The sequence below is a fragment of the Globicephala melas genome, chromosome 4 (genome assembly GCF_963455315.2).
Source record: "Globicephala melas chromosome 4, mGloMel1.2, whole genome shotgun sequence".
NCBI lineage: Eukaryota > Metazoa > Chordata > Mammalia > Artiodactyla > Delphinidae > Globicephala > Globicephala melas.
The window spans coordinates 70,977,439-70,992,553 of NC_083317.1; the positions used below are offsets into that span (position 1 = coordinate 70,977,439).

The 15,115-nt window shown below is 36.9% G+C and overlaps 1 protein-coding gene across 12 annotated transcripts in view; it reads right to left on the bottom strand.

Annotated features, from left to right (window-relative positions):
* LRCH3 (leucine rich repeats and calponin homology domain containing 3) overlaps positions 1–15,115 on the bottom strand; it is a 115,927-nt gene that overhangs the window by 43,866 nt on the left and 56,946 nt on the right. For all 12 annotated transcript variants that reach the window (XM_060298204.1, XM_030859176.2, XM_030859158.2 and 9 more), the window contains 3 exons: positions 4,434–4,527; positions 2,966–3,086; positions 233–381 (listed from right to left, as the gene is read on the bottom strand). In XM_060298204.1, the coding sequence (XP_060154187.1) occupies positions 233–381; positions 2,966–3,086; positions 4,434–4,527 (364 nt within the window). The remainder of the gene's footprint in view (positions 1–232; positions 382–2,965; positions 3,087–4,433; positions 4,528–15,115) is intronic.

Sequence of the window (15,115 nt, forward strand, 5' to 3'; positions counted from 1 at the left end):
AAATTCTGAAATCTGTATTTTTATTTGAAAAATAAACCTAAACTTTACTTGAGAGTATTGTCTGATTTTAAGAATAAAGCTGAAAAACTCAGTAATAAAATTAGAACTAAATATAATAAAACAAATAATTAATCCTAAACCAACAAATCACTGATATGACAGAAATTTATACTGTCATAAACTGTTTTTACTAGGGGACAGCAAAAAATTTAAGCTTAAGTGTGTATACTACCTCATGAGAGATTCGCCGTTGTTCAATATATGCCATAAACTGTGAACTGAGGCTGTCTGAGTCCAGGCCCTTGGGTGGTCTCACTTCTTCCTCTTCTTCCTCTGCAGTACAGCTGTCAATATAGTCAATCTGATCCAGATCATGTTCCACTGTTCATACGACACGTACACACACAGACATCAGAAAAAACATTCAAATTAGATAGCCAACAAAAACAATGAATTGCATTCTTTCCTTTTCTGTAACATTTTCTATTCTGAAACTGGGAGGAATAAGTTTAAATTTAATAAGCCTTTATTATTTAGTCCATGGCCACTCACAAAAATAGGCTAAAGAAAAAATCTTAGTCCTAATTCACTATAAAGAATGCAGTAATTGATGGTAATTATTGGAAAACAGACCTCTAATATTTCTCTTTTCTTTGGACAGCTCTTGACTATTTTAAACAAGACAGTTTGAGTTTGTGAGACCGATAAGAAGAATAATTTTTTAAAATCGGAAAATATATATTCTTTTAGTTTTTTTTTTTTTGCATGTTTTAGGTTTGGGGCTTAATCATACCTCTTTAAAGAGCTGGGAGGCAGAAAACCTAACACAATCAACTCAAAATAAAAGTGAAAAGACAGGAGGAAAGTGGACTTGGTGATAAAGAAGTAGATACTGACGACTGTTCCCTGTCCTGTAACTGTTGTCCATAACTAGAAAAAGATTTATTTTCCTATTTAGAAAATTATTTTCTAGAGGTCAGTATTGCAGATATTTTGTAGCAGTTTGTGGATGGAAGGAAATCATTTGAGGAATTTTTGCTTCTCAAAATGCTCTGGGGTGAGGAGAACATAAATAACATATAGCCACATCATTATTTCTTCTAACACAGTTGGGTGCACCCCATTAATTTGTTTTTAAGTTTAAAAAGTAACTTTTTAAAAGCCACTTTAAATGGCACACTAGAAAAAAAAAAAAAAACTTACTACTAAGACGGTTTCTCCAGAGATGTATTAACTCCCAGCCATTATTGTATGGTGGTCTACAGGCTGCCTAAAAATTGCAGTTGCTGGGAATAGTAAATTTGAAGAAGTCTATTTCTTAATTTAGTTTTCTGACTCAATTATTTCTAAATAATTCCATAACAGCAGTTAATATAAAAATGAATTGACTTACCATAATTATGTAAATAGATAAAAGGCTGAAAAGGTTTTAAGTCTACATCCATGTTAGAAACCAGGTACATAAATGCATTTTTCGAATGTGCTACAACTTGTGTGACTAAATCAACAGTTCATTTTATAACTATCTCCCAAGAAAGCAGCATCACTTTTTCATACTGCCTAGAGCAGTGCTATCCAAGAGAAATAGAATGTAAGCTATGAAAGTGAACCACACATGTAATTTTAAATTATCTAGTAGCCACATAAAAAAGTCAAAAGAAAAGGTGACATTAATTTTAATAATATATTTTACTTTGTTCAATATATTTAAAATATTATTATAACATATAATCAATATAAAGTATTATTGATGTTTTACATTCTCGTTCTCATGCAATGGCTTCAAAATCTGATGTGTGTTTTATATTTATAGTACAGCTCAATTCAGAAAAACCACATTTCAAATGCTCAATAACCACATGTGGCTACTGGCACAGATCTAGAGATTATTTTAAGTCCGAAATGAACCAATGGGAAAGATATCTCATACAAAAGCAAGATTAAAATGAAAAGTACTGAAATGGTAAGTGACAGGAGTAAAAAAAGAATATAAGATGGTAAGGAAAAAAAGGCGGGGCAAACCATTTAATTGAACTCATCATTCAGAGATGAAAGGTCTTCTTAGATAATATAATAGATTTCTGGAAAATCAAAGTCATTTCTCCCTTATAGCTGGCCCTTAAAATTTAAACATTAGGATTTGGTAATTCAAACTAAAGCAATATTGAATGGAATGCTAAAATCAAGAGTCTGCTTCAGAAGCACAAGAAAGCAGAAAGAGCTCCGTTTGTTAATGAACTATAAAAATAAATTAAAAAAATTTTTTTTATTTAAATTACAAAATTTAAAATACCAGAATAAGGAAAACTTGGATTCAGATGCCCATGAAGAGCACAATTCCAGATGAAAGAAAAGGTAGACATCAAGGAATGCACTGAATTCCTAAAAGAGGACAAATAATGACCACAAAGAGAATCTTTAAAAAGGAGAATAGTAGGGCTTCCCTGGTGGCACAGTGGTTGAGAGTCCGCCTGCCGATGTAAGGGACACGGGTTCGTGCCCCGGTCCGGTAAGATCCCACATGCCGCGGAGCAGCTGGGCCCGTGAGCCATGGCCGCTGAGCCTGCGCGTGCGGAGCCTGTGCTCCGCAATGGGAGAGGCCACAACAGTGAGAGGCCCGCGTACCGCAAAAAAAAAAAAAAGAATAGTACTTCAAAGAAGATCATGGTTAAATCAAGATTAAAAAAGATCTATTCCAGGTAAACTGTCTTTAGTAAAGTTTCCTCCCAAAATAAGAATAAGGGAAAAACACTGTATTTTAATTGCAAGTCTGAAACAGAGAAACTGAAATTTAACCCTAATAGAAAACTTTTTTTTTCTAATCAGATGGGAAGAGGAGGGAGGTCTTTAAGGAAAGACTGGAAGAAGCTACAGATACACAGATAAAAGGAGTGGATGTGAAAAGGCCACTTAAAAAGTCAGAGAGATTATAAAGACTTTGGATGTTGTCAGGAATCATGTTTACCTCCACCATTTGTTACTATTATACTGCTGCGATTCTCCTGGTACTGGCTTTCTCTTCGCAGTCTTTGTTCTTTAGTAATTTCTGCTACTCGAAGAGGCAGATCTGAAAATTCATCTGTAGGCTTAAATAAATAGCAGAAACATTAAAATAAATCATTTCAAGTTTTAAGACAACATGGTACTTAAAGCACAGATATAATATAAATTCATTAGAACTTACATTTAAGAAGAAATAGCAAAGTAGTTTTACAGATGCATCTAGAGATGCACATATTATCCAACAATATGAATGTACTTAATGCCACTGAAACCACTCTTAAAAATGGTTAAAATGGTAAATTTTATATGTATTTCACCACAATTTTAAAAAAGAATAGGGTATATATGACTCTATATACATACACATATGAATTTAAAGTATTGACATAAATGTATCTGTATTGATATAGCCACAATCATGTACACACCCACCCACGCACAAATACCCAAGCAATTACAAATAACAAATGGGCTGTATTCCAAAATTAATTTGCTTTAGACTCCCAATAAAACAATGTTACAAATGGTACATTACTAGTCTTGCTAAACAAAACCTTAATCATTTAACCTAATTTATAGCTAAAATATTATACCTTAGTAATTTAAAAAGAAGAGAGAAAACATAATGCTGATGATTAAAAGAGAAAAATGAGGGACTTCCCTGGTGGTGCAGTGGTTAAGAATCCACCTGCCAATGCAGGGGACACGGGTTCGATCCCTGGTCTGGGAAGATCCCACATGCTGAGGAGCAACTAAGCCCGTGCACCCTAAAGCCTGCATGTCACAACTACTGAGCCCACGTGCTGCAACTACTGAAGCCTGCATGCTGTAGGGCCTGCACACTGCAACTACTGAGCCCGTGTGCTGCAACCACGGAAGCCCGCGCGCCTAGAGCCCGGGCTCTGCAACAAGAGAAGCCACCGCAATGAGAAGCCCATGCACCACAACGAAAACCCAAACACAGCCAAAAAAAAAAGAGAGAGAGAAAAATGATATAATTAGCTGAGAAAGTTACTTATTTATCTTGAGCATGTGGATACTCTTCATTAAGGTTCCCATCTCATTACCCATCAGCCTACAGTTCTACTTTCTCACCTTACAGTACCCTTTCTACCACCTCTGCTCAAGATTATACAGGCCCTCAACGTTCAGGTCTCAGTTGTAACTGGCTCAGTTCCCATTTGACCGTCCAGGATATAAAATTATTTATACAACACAATGAGGTAACAAACATGTAAAACACACATGGTAAAAGATGGTAAAGAAACATAATATCATTTCTGATGGTAGGACTATGTGGGATTTTTACTCCTCCCTTGGCTATTCTGTATTTTATATAACAAGAAATTGAGTCCAGTTAAGACACTTAACCATTTTCATCATTTTATTTTTCCTTAAGTTATAACATGCAGAATAGAAGAAACACTTACTTCATTCCCTGACCATCTCTTATCACCACTGTCCACACTATTAAAACCTGAATCAAGGGCTCCATAGGGGCGACCTGAGTATAATTCTTCATGGCTGCCAAAAAGAAACTTTAGTTGTTAATGTAAAGTTTGAGATTTTAAAAATTAACATTTGAAATAAATCAGATGCAATTTTACTAATAAACATTTTCATGGCATTCAGGGACTTAACTATTCAGAATGAAATGAATATTCGTTTAACTTTTTAATATGGAAAATTCCAAATTCAAAGAAAGTAGATAGAATAGTATAATGAACTCCCATGTACTCATTATCCAGCTCTAAAAATATCCACATTCTGACTTCATCTATTCCTCCAGCCATTCCCAATGCCCCCCTCAATTATTTTTAACAGTACTCTTTTTCTTAAAGTGAAATTTACATACATTTAAATGCACAAACCTTTGACAAATGAAAACATCTTTGTAACATACATACCTATCATGATATAGGACATTTCTACTTTGCCAGAAAATTCCCACACATCCCTTCCCAGTCAACTTCCTTTACCTCACCACTATGTGCTCCTAAGAGGCAACTACCATTCAAATTTTTTTCACCTGAATTAGTATAGAACATCCTCAAAGCTGTCCAAGATCTAATTCCTGGAACCCATAAATATGTTACTTTACATTGCAAATGGGAATTAAGGTTGCGGATAGAAGTAAGGTTGCTAATCAGGGGACCTTAAATTAGGGAGATTTTCCTGAATTATCTGAATGGGCTCGATGTAATCACAAGGTTCCTTAAACATGGAAGAGGAAAATAGAAGAGGAGGATTCAATGCTGGCTTGAAGATGGAGGGAGGGGACCAAGAACCAAGGTAAGAAGACAGCCTCTAGAAGTTGAAAAAGGCAAGGAAATACATCCTACTCAAAACCTACAGAAAAGAATGCAGCTCTGCCATCATCTTAATTTTAGCTCAATGAGACCACGATTTAGACTTCTGACCTACACAACCATAAAATAATAAATCTGTGTTGTTTAGGCCTCTAAGTTTGGGGTGGTAACAATAGAAAAGTAATACAATTAGTTCTGCTTATTCCAGAATGCATAAAAATGGTATATGTACTCTTTTTCTACTCAGCATCATGTCAGTGAAATTCTTGATGTTTTTAATACCTTGGAGTAGAATGGATGAATTGTATGGTAAGCATAGGTTTAACTTAAAAAACAAAACCAAAAAAACCCTGCCAACTTGTTTTTGAAAGTAGCTGTATCATTTTGCATCCCCACCAGCAATGTATTGGAGTTCCAGCTGCCAACACTGTATTCCCAGTCATTAATTTTAGTTATTATTCTGATGGGTATAAAATGTGGTGTTAATTTGTATTTCTCTGATGACTAGTGATAATTAACATCAGTGATATTTAATACCTTTGTATGTGCTTATTGGCCGTTCATTTATCTTCTTTTGAGAAATGTCTGTTCAAATCTTTTGCCCATTAAAAAATGCAACATCAATAACCTTAAAAATATTTTGCTAAGTAAAAGAGGCCAGACAAAATGCTACATAATGTTCGATTTCATTTCTATGAAATTCTAGAAAATGCAAAACTATACTGACAGAAAGCAGATCAGTGATTATTGCCTGGGGCTGAGGGTGATAAAAAAATATATATCGTGATTGTGTTGGTAGTTTTGTGACTGTATTCATGTACTAAAACTCACTGAATTGCACATTAAAATGGGTAAATTTTATTATTTGTAAATTTTATCTCAATAAAGCTGTTAAAAAAAATGTGCCAATCCATTTTTCCAAAATGGATGTTCCAGTTTTACTTTTTACATATTGTATTACATAAGCAATATGAGAGCACTGGTTGTTCCACATTCTAACATTTGGTGTTCTCAGTCTTAATTTTATTCCTTCTTGTAGATGTGCAGTGGTATCTCATTACATTTCGATGATGACTAGTGATAAGCACCTTTTTGTGTGCTTATTAGTTATTTATATATCTTTCTTCGTAAAGTCTATTCAAGCCTTTTGTCCATTTTTCAACGGGGTTGTCTTTTTTTTAAATTAACATCTTTATTGGAATAATTGCTTTACAATGCTGTGTTTCTGCTTTATAACAAAGTGAATCCGTTATACATATACATATATTCCCATATCTTTTCCCTCTTGAGTCTCCCTCCCTCCCACCCTCCCTATCCCACCACTCTAGGTAGTCACAAACCACTGAGCTGATCTCCCTGTGCTATGTGGCTGCTTCTCACTAGCTATATATTTTACGTTTGGTAGTGTATATATGTGATACCACTCTCTCACTTTATCCCAGCTTACCCTTCCCCCTCCCCATACCCCCAAGTCCATGCTCTAGTAGGTCTGTGTCTTTATTCCCGTCTTACCCATAGGTTCTTCATGACCTTTTTTTTTTTTCTTAGATTCCATATATATGTGTTATCATACGGTATTTGCTTTTCTTTCTGACTGACTTCATTCTGTATGACAGACTCTAGGTCCATCCATCACACTACAAATAACTCAATTTCATTTCTTTTTATGGCTTGAGTAATATTCCACTGTATATATGTGCCACACTTCTTTATCCACTCATCCGTCGATGGACACTTAGGTTGCTTCCATGTCCTGGCTATTGTAAATAGAGCTGCAAAGAATATTTTGGTACATGACTCTTTTTGAATTATGGTTTTCTCAGGGTATATGCCCAGCAGTGGGATTGCTGGGTCGTATGGTAGTTCTATTTTTAGGTTTTTAAGGAACCTCCATACTGTTCTCCATAGTGGCTGTATCAATTTGCATTCCCAACAACAGTGCAAGAGGGTTCCCTTTTCTCCATACCCTCTCCAGCATTTATTGTTTCTAGATTTTTTGATGATGGCCATTCTGACCGGTGTGAGATGATATCTCATTGTAGTTTTGATTTGCATTTCTCTAATGATTAATGATGTCGAGCATTCTTTCATGTGTTTGTTGGCAATCTGTATATCTTCACTGGAGAAATGTCTATTTAGGTCTTCTGCCCATTTTTGGATTGGGTTGTTTGTTTTTTTGTTATTGAGTTGCATGAGCTGCTTGTAAATTTTGGAGATTAATCCTTTGTCAGTTGCTTCATCTGCAAATATTTTCTGCCATTCTGAGGATTGTCTTTTGGTCTTGTTTATGGTTTCCTTTGCTGTGCAAAAGCTTTGAAGTTTAATTAGGTCCCATTTGTTTATTTTTGTTTTTATTTCCATTTCTCTAGGAGGTGGGTCAAAAAGGATCTTGCTGTGATTTATGTCATAGTGTTCTGCCTATGTTTTCCTCTAAAAGTGCGATAGTGTCTGACCTTACATTTAGGTCTTTAATCCATTTTGAGTTTATTTTTGTGTATGGTGTTAGGGAGTGTTCTAATTTCATACTTTTACAAGTACCTGTCCAGTTTTCCCAGCACCACTTATTGAAGAGGCTGTCTTTTCTCCATTGTATATTCTTGCCTCCGTTATCAAAGATAAGGTGTCCATATGTGCGTGGGTTTATCTCTGGGCTTTCTATCCTGTTCCATTGATCTATATTTGTTTTTGTGCCTGTACCATACTGCCTTGATTACTGTAGCTTTGTAGTATAGTCTGAAGTCAGAGAACCTGATTCCTCCAGCTCTGTTTTTCATTCTCAAGATTGCTTTGGCAATTCAGGTTCTTCTGTGTTGCCATACAAATTGTGAAATTTTTTGTTCTAGTTCTGTGAAAAATGCCAGTGGTAGTTTGACAGGGATTGCATTGAATCTGTAGATTGCTTTGGGTAGTGGAGTCATTTTCACAATGTTGATTCTTCCAATCCAAGAACATGGTATATCTCTCCATCTATTTGTATCATCTTTAATTTCTTTCATCAGTGTCTTAGAATTTTCTGCATACAGGTAGGTTTATTCCTAGATATTTTATTCTTTTTTTGCAATGGTAAATGGGAGTGTTTTCTTAATTTCACTTTCAGATTTTTCATCATTAGTGTATAGGATGCCAGAGATTTCTGTGCATTAATTTTGTATCCTGCTACTTTACCAAATTCATTAATTAGCTCTAGTAGTTTTCTGGTAGCATCTTTAGGATTCTCTATGTATAGTATCGTGTCATCTGCAAACAGTGACAGCTTTACTTCTTCTTTGCCGATTTGGATTCCTTTTATTTTTCTTCTCAGACTGCTGTGGCTAAAACTACCAAAACTATGTGGAATACTAGTGGTAAGAGTGGGCAACCTTATCTTGTTCCTGATCTTAGTGGAAATGGTTACAATTTTTCAACATTGAGGACGATATTGGCTGTGGGTTTGTCATATATGGCCTTTATTATGTTGAGGAAAGCTCCCTCTATGCCTACTCTCTGCAGGGTTTTTATCATAAATGGGTGTTGAATTTTGTTGAAAGCTTTCTCTGCATCTATTGAGATGATCATGTGGTTTTTCTCCTTCAATTTGTTATTATGGTGTATCACGTTGATTGATTTGCATATATTGAAGAATCCTTGCATTCCTGGAATAAACCCCACTTGATCATGGTGTATGATCCTTTTAATGTGCTGTTGGATTCTGTTTGCTAGCATTTTGTTGAGGATTTTTGCATCTATGTTCATCAGTGATATTGGCCTGTAGTTTTCTTTCTTTGTGACATCTTTGTCTGGTTTTGGTATCAGGGTGATGGTGGCCTCATAGAATGAGTTTGGGAGTGTTCCTCCGTCTGCTATATTTTGGAAGAGTTTGAGAAGGATAGGTGTTAACTCTTCTCTAAATGTTTGATAGAATTCTCCTGTGAAGCCATCAGGTCCTGGGTTTTTGTTTGCTGGAAGACTTTTAACCACAGTTTCAATTTTAGTGTTTCTGATTGGCCTGTTCATATTTTCTATTTCTTCCTGGTTCAGTCTTGGCAGATTGTGCATTTCTAAGAATTTGTCCATTTTTTCCAGGTTGTACATTTTATTGGCATAGAGTTGTTTTTAGTAATCTCTCACGATCCTTTGTATTTCTGCAGTGTCAGTTGTTACTTCTCCTTTTTCATTTCTAATTCTATTGATTTGAGCCTTCTCTCTTTTTTTCCTGATGCGTCTGGCTAATGGTTTATCAATTTTGTTTATCTTCTCAAAGAACCAGCTGTTAGTTTTACTGATCTTTGCTATCGTTTCCTTCATTTCTTTTCCATTTATTTCTGATCTGATCTTTATGATTTCTTTCCTTCTGCTAACTTTGGAGTTTTTTTGTTCTTCTTTCTCTAATTGCTTTAGGTGCAAGGTTAGGTTGTTTATTTGAGATGTTTCCTGTTTCTTAAGGTAGGATTGTATTGCTATAAACTTCCCTCTTAGAACTGCTTTTGCTGCATCCCATAGGTTTTGGGTCATCGTGATTTCATTGTCATTTGTTTCTAGGTATTTTTTTATTTCCTCTTTGATTTCTTCAGTGATCTCTTGGTTATTAATGTATTGTTTAGCCTCCATTTGTTTGTATTTTTTACAGATCTTTTCCTGTAATTGATGTCTAGTCTCATAGTGTTGTGGTCGGAAAAGATACTCGATAAGATTTCAATTTTCTTAAATTTACCAAGGCTTGATTTGTAACCCAAGATACGATCTATCCCAGAGGATGTTCCATGAGCACTTGAGAAAAATGTGTATTCTGTTGTTTTTGGATGCAATGTCCTATAAATATCAATTAAGTCCATCTTGTTTAATGTATCATTTAAAGCTTGTGTTTCCTTATTTATTTTCATTTTGGATGATCTGTCCATTGGTGAAAGTGGGGTGTTAAAGTCCCCTACTATGATTGTGTTACTGTCTATTTCCCCTTTTATGGCTGTTAGTATTTTCCTTATGTATTGAGGTGCTCCTATGTTGGGTGCATAAATATTTACAATTGTTATATCTTCTTCTTGGATCGATCCCTTGATCGTTATGTAGTGTCCTTCTTTGTCTCTTGTAATAGTGTTTAAAGTCTATTTCGTCTGATATGAGAATTGCTACTCCAGCTTTCTTTTGATTTCCATTTGCATGGAATATCTTTTTCCATCCCCTCACTTTCAGTCTGTATGTGTCCCTAGGTCTGAAGTGGGTCTCTTGTAGACAGCATATATACGGTCTTGTTTTTGTATCCATTCAGCCAGTCTGTGTCTTTTGGTGGGAGCATTTAATCCATTTACATTTAAGGTAATTATCGATATGTATGTTCCTATTCCCATTTTCTTAATTGTTTTGGGTTTGTTATTGTAAGTCTTTTCCTTCTCTTGTGTTTCTTGCCTAGAGAAGTTCCTTTAGCATTTGTTGTAAAGCTGGTTTGGTGGTGCTGAACTCTCTCAGCTTTTGCTTGTTTGTAAAGGTTTTAATTTCTCCATCAAATCTGAATGAGATCCTTGCTGGGTAATCTTGGTTGCAGGTTTTTCTCCTTCATCACTTTAAATATGTCCTGCCACTCCCTTCTGGCTTGCAGAGTTTCTGCTGGAAGATCAGCTGTTAACCTTATGGTGATTCCCTTGTGTGTTAATGTGTTGTTTTTCCCTTGCTGCTTTTAATATATTTTCTTTGTATTTAATTTTTGATAGTTTGATTAATATGTGTCTTGGCGTGTTTTTCCTTGGATTTATCCTGTATGGGACTCTCTGTGCTTCCTGGACTTGATTAAGTATTTCCTTTCCCATATTAGGGAAGTTTTCAACTATAATCTCTTCAAATATTTTCTCAGTCCGTTTCTTTTTCTCTTCTTCTTCTGGGACCCTTATAATTCGAATGTTGGTTAATGTTGTCCCAGAGGTTTCTGAGACTGTCCTCAGTTCTTTTCATTCTTTTTTCTTTATTCTGCTCTGCAGTAGTTATTTCCACTATTTTATCTTCCAGGTCACTTATCCATTCTTCTGCCTCAGTTATTCTGCTATTGATCCCTTCTAGAGTATTTTTAATTTCATTTATTGTGTTGTTCATCATTGCTTGTTTCCTCTTTAGTTCTTCTAGGTCCTTGTTAAATGTTTCTTGCATCTTCTCTATTCTATTTCCAAGATTTTGGATCATCTTTACTATCATTATTCTAAGTTCTTTTTCAGGTAGACTGCCTACTTCCTCTTCATTTGTTAGGTCTGGTGGGTTTTTATCTTGCTCCTTCATCTGCTGTGTGTTTTCTGTCTTCTCATTTTGCTTAATTTATTGGGTTTGGGGTCTCCTTTTCGCAGGCTGCAGGTTCGTAGTTCCCGTTGTTTTTGGTGTCTGTCCCCAGTGGTTAAGGTTCGTTCAGTGGGCTGTGTAGGCTTCCTGGTGGAGGGGACTAGTGCCTGTGTTCCGGTGGATGAGGCTGGATCTTGTCTTTCTGGTGGACAGGTCCACGTCTAGTGGTGTGTTTTCGGGTGTCTGTGGTCTTATTATGATTTTAGGCAGCCTCTCTCTAATGGATGGGGCTGTGTTCCTGTCTTGCTAGTTGTTTGGCATAGGGTGTCCAGCACTGTAGCTTGCTGGTCGTTGAGGGAAGCTGGGTCTTGGTGTTGAGATGGAGATCTCTGGGAGATTTTCGCTGTTTGATATTACGTGGAGCTGGGAGGTCTCTTGTGGACCAGTGTCCTGAAGTTGGCTCTCCCACCTCAGAGGCACAGCACTGACTCCTGGCTGGAGCACCAAGAGCCTTTCATGCACACAGCTCAGAATAAAAGGGAGAAAAAATGGAAAGAAAGAAAGAGGATGAAATCAAATCAAATACAGTAGGATAAAATAAAATAAAGTTATTGAAATAAAAAATAATTATTATGAAAAAAAATTAAAACTAAAAAAGTAAAAAAAAAAAAAAGAACGGATGGACTGAATCCTGGACAAATGGTGAAAGCAAAGCTATACAGACAATATCTCACACAGAAGCACACACATACACACTCACAAAAAGAGGAAAAGGGGAAAGAATAATATATCTTGCTCCCAAAGTCCACCTCCTCAATTTGGGATGATTCGTTGTGTATTCAGGTATTCCACAGATGCAGGGTACAACAAATTGATTGTGGAGCTTTAATCCACTGCTTCTGAGGCTGCTGGGAGAGATTTCCCTTTCTCTTCTTTGTTTGCACAGCTCCCGGGGTTCAGCTTTGGATTTGGCCCCACCTCTGCGTGTAGGTCGCCTGAGGGCGTCTGTTCTTCGCTCAGACAGGATGGGGTTAAAGGAGCAGTGGATTCAGGGGCTCTGGCTCACTCAGGCTGGGGGGAGGGAAGGGTACGGATGCGGGGTGAGCCTGTGGCGGCAGAGGCCAGTGTGATGTTTCACCAGCCTGAGGCGCGCCGTGCGTTCTCCCGTGGAAGTTGTCCCTGGATCCCTGGATCACGGGACCCTGGCAGTGGCGGGCTGCACAGGCTCCCGGGAGGGGAGGTGGGAACAGTGACCTATGCTCGCACACAGGCTTCTTGGTGGCTGCAGCAGCAGCCTTAGAATCTCATGCCCGTCTCTGGGGTCCATGCTGATAGCTGCGGCTCGTGCCCGTCTCTGGAGCTCCTTTACACAGCGCTTTTAATCCCCTCTCCTCATGCACCAGGAAACAAAGAGGGAAGAAAAAGTCTCTTGCCTCTTCGGCAGGTCCAGACTTTTTCTTGGACTCCCTGCCAGCTAGCTGTGGTGCACTAGCCCCCTTCAGGCTGTGTTCACGCCACCAACCCCAGTCCTCTCCCTGCGATCCGAGCGAAGCCCAAGCCTCAGCTCCCAGTCCCCACCCGCCCCGGCGGGTGAGCAGAGAAGTCTCTCGAGCTGGTGAGTGCTGGTCGGCGCCGATCCTCTTTGCAGGAATCTCTCTGCTTTGCCCTCCGCACCCCTGTTGCTGTGCTCTCCTCTGCGGCTCCGAAGCTCCCCACCCCGCCACCCACAGTCTCCGCCCGCGAAGGGGCTTCCTAGTGTGTGGAAACCTTTCCTCCTTCACAGCTCCCTCCCACTGGTGCAGGTCCCATCCCTATTCTTTTGTCTCTGTTTTTTCTTTTTTCTTTTGCCCTACCCAGGTACGTGGGGAGTTTCTTGCCTTTTGGGAGGTCTGGGGTCTTCTGCCAGTGCTCAGTATGTGTTCTATAGGAGCAGTTCCACGTGTAGATGTATTTCTAATATATCTGTGGGGAGGAAGGTGATCTCCACGTCTTACTCTTCCACCATCTTCTCCCAGATCTGGGTTGTTTGTCTTTTTAACATTAAGTATAAGCAGGTATTCTTCAGATATTCTGGATAGAAGTCTTTTGTCATATATGTATTTTGTAAATATCTTCCCCCAGTCTTTGGTTTGCCTATTTGTTTGCTTAATATTTTCTTTTTGTAAATAGATGTATTTAATTTTCATTAAATTTAGTTTATCATTTTTTTAATGGTTATTCGTTTCTGTGTCCTCAGAAATCCTTGCCCACCCCAAGTCACAAAGATATTCTTCCATATTTTCCTCTAAAAGTTTTATAGCTTTAGTTTTTACTTGTTTATAGCTTTAGTTTTTACTTGTTTTTAAACATAGTTTTAAAAGTTAGCTTAATTTGAAGTCTAAAACATGATAAGGACTCTTGTTAAAAATTGGTCTATTAGCATTTCATTTAGTAAGACTGCCTAGGTTGAAAACAACTTTCAATGGTACAAATTTAAAATATGTAGTGTTCTTCTGGTATCGGATTTTTTATTCCATGTATTCTAAGTTTGTGTACATAACTTTAAAAAAATTATTGTGTCATGCTGTCACAATGAATCAGAACCTAAGGTACAGGGAAGGAGCAATGTATTTGGACTTCACAGATAATCCAACCAACTATTAGCTCAAAGAAGTCACTTAACCTTTGTAAAATGAGGTTAAACATTCTTACTCATATGCCTTCACATAAAGTAAAAGGTGTTAAGTAAAAACAAAAGAACAGAAACAAAACCCTATGTGAATGTAAGACATTTTTATAATTTGTCATTTATTTTTACTGATAAAGATCTTACTTTTTATGTATTTAGTAATATACAGACCTATTTGTCCAATGTGCTAAACATGCTCTGATTATAAAGATTCAAAAATATAGGTATTTTCCAGCTATCTAACTCATTTTCCTACCCTCCACTACAAAGATCATTTAGCAAAATAAGTGTCTCAGTATAATTCCAAAATTACTTCTCTCCAAAAAAAAGTAGTGAATTTCCCCCAACTTCTTATCTTGAAAACATTCATATCTACACAAGAGTTGGGAGAGTAATACAATGATATCTATTTGCCCTTCATCTAGATCTCCCAATTGTTAGCATTTAAGTAAAATGTTTTATGTGTACTGTATACGTGACATGTCTGCTTTTATGCCTGTTTTAGAGTCCAGATCTTAAGGACAGGTACTGTGTGTGTTTTATCACAGCAAAGTCAGGCCAAGGTACCTAATTTTAAAAGCTTTCTGATGAAATATATATTTAAGTCATACTTAAAGAATTCTTTTTTGCAGATGCCAAAAGAAATACATGTATTTCAGGATTTACTGAACAGTACTTTTTAATATTATGTAAAATTTTCAAGTAAAGATTTTCAGATTTCTAGAGGATACTGTTCTATATAATGTATTTTCTGTGAAGTGACCAATCAAGGTAAGCCTAATTTTACTGTGCTATTTTATAAGTGGGCAACATAAAGAGAATAGAATCTTTGCCTTAAGCTATTATTTTATCTTCTTTATTCAGTTACCTTTAGCTTCTCCACATATTTGCTCTTTCT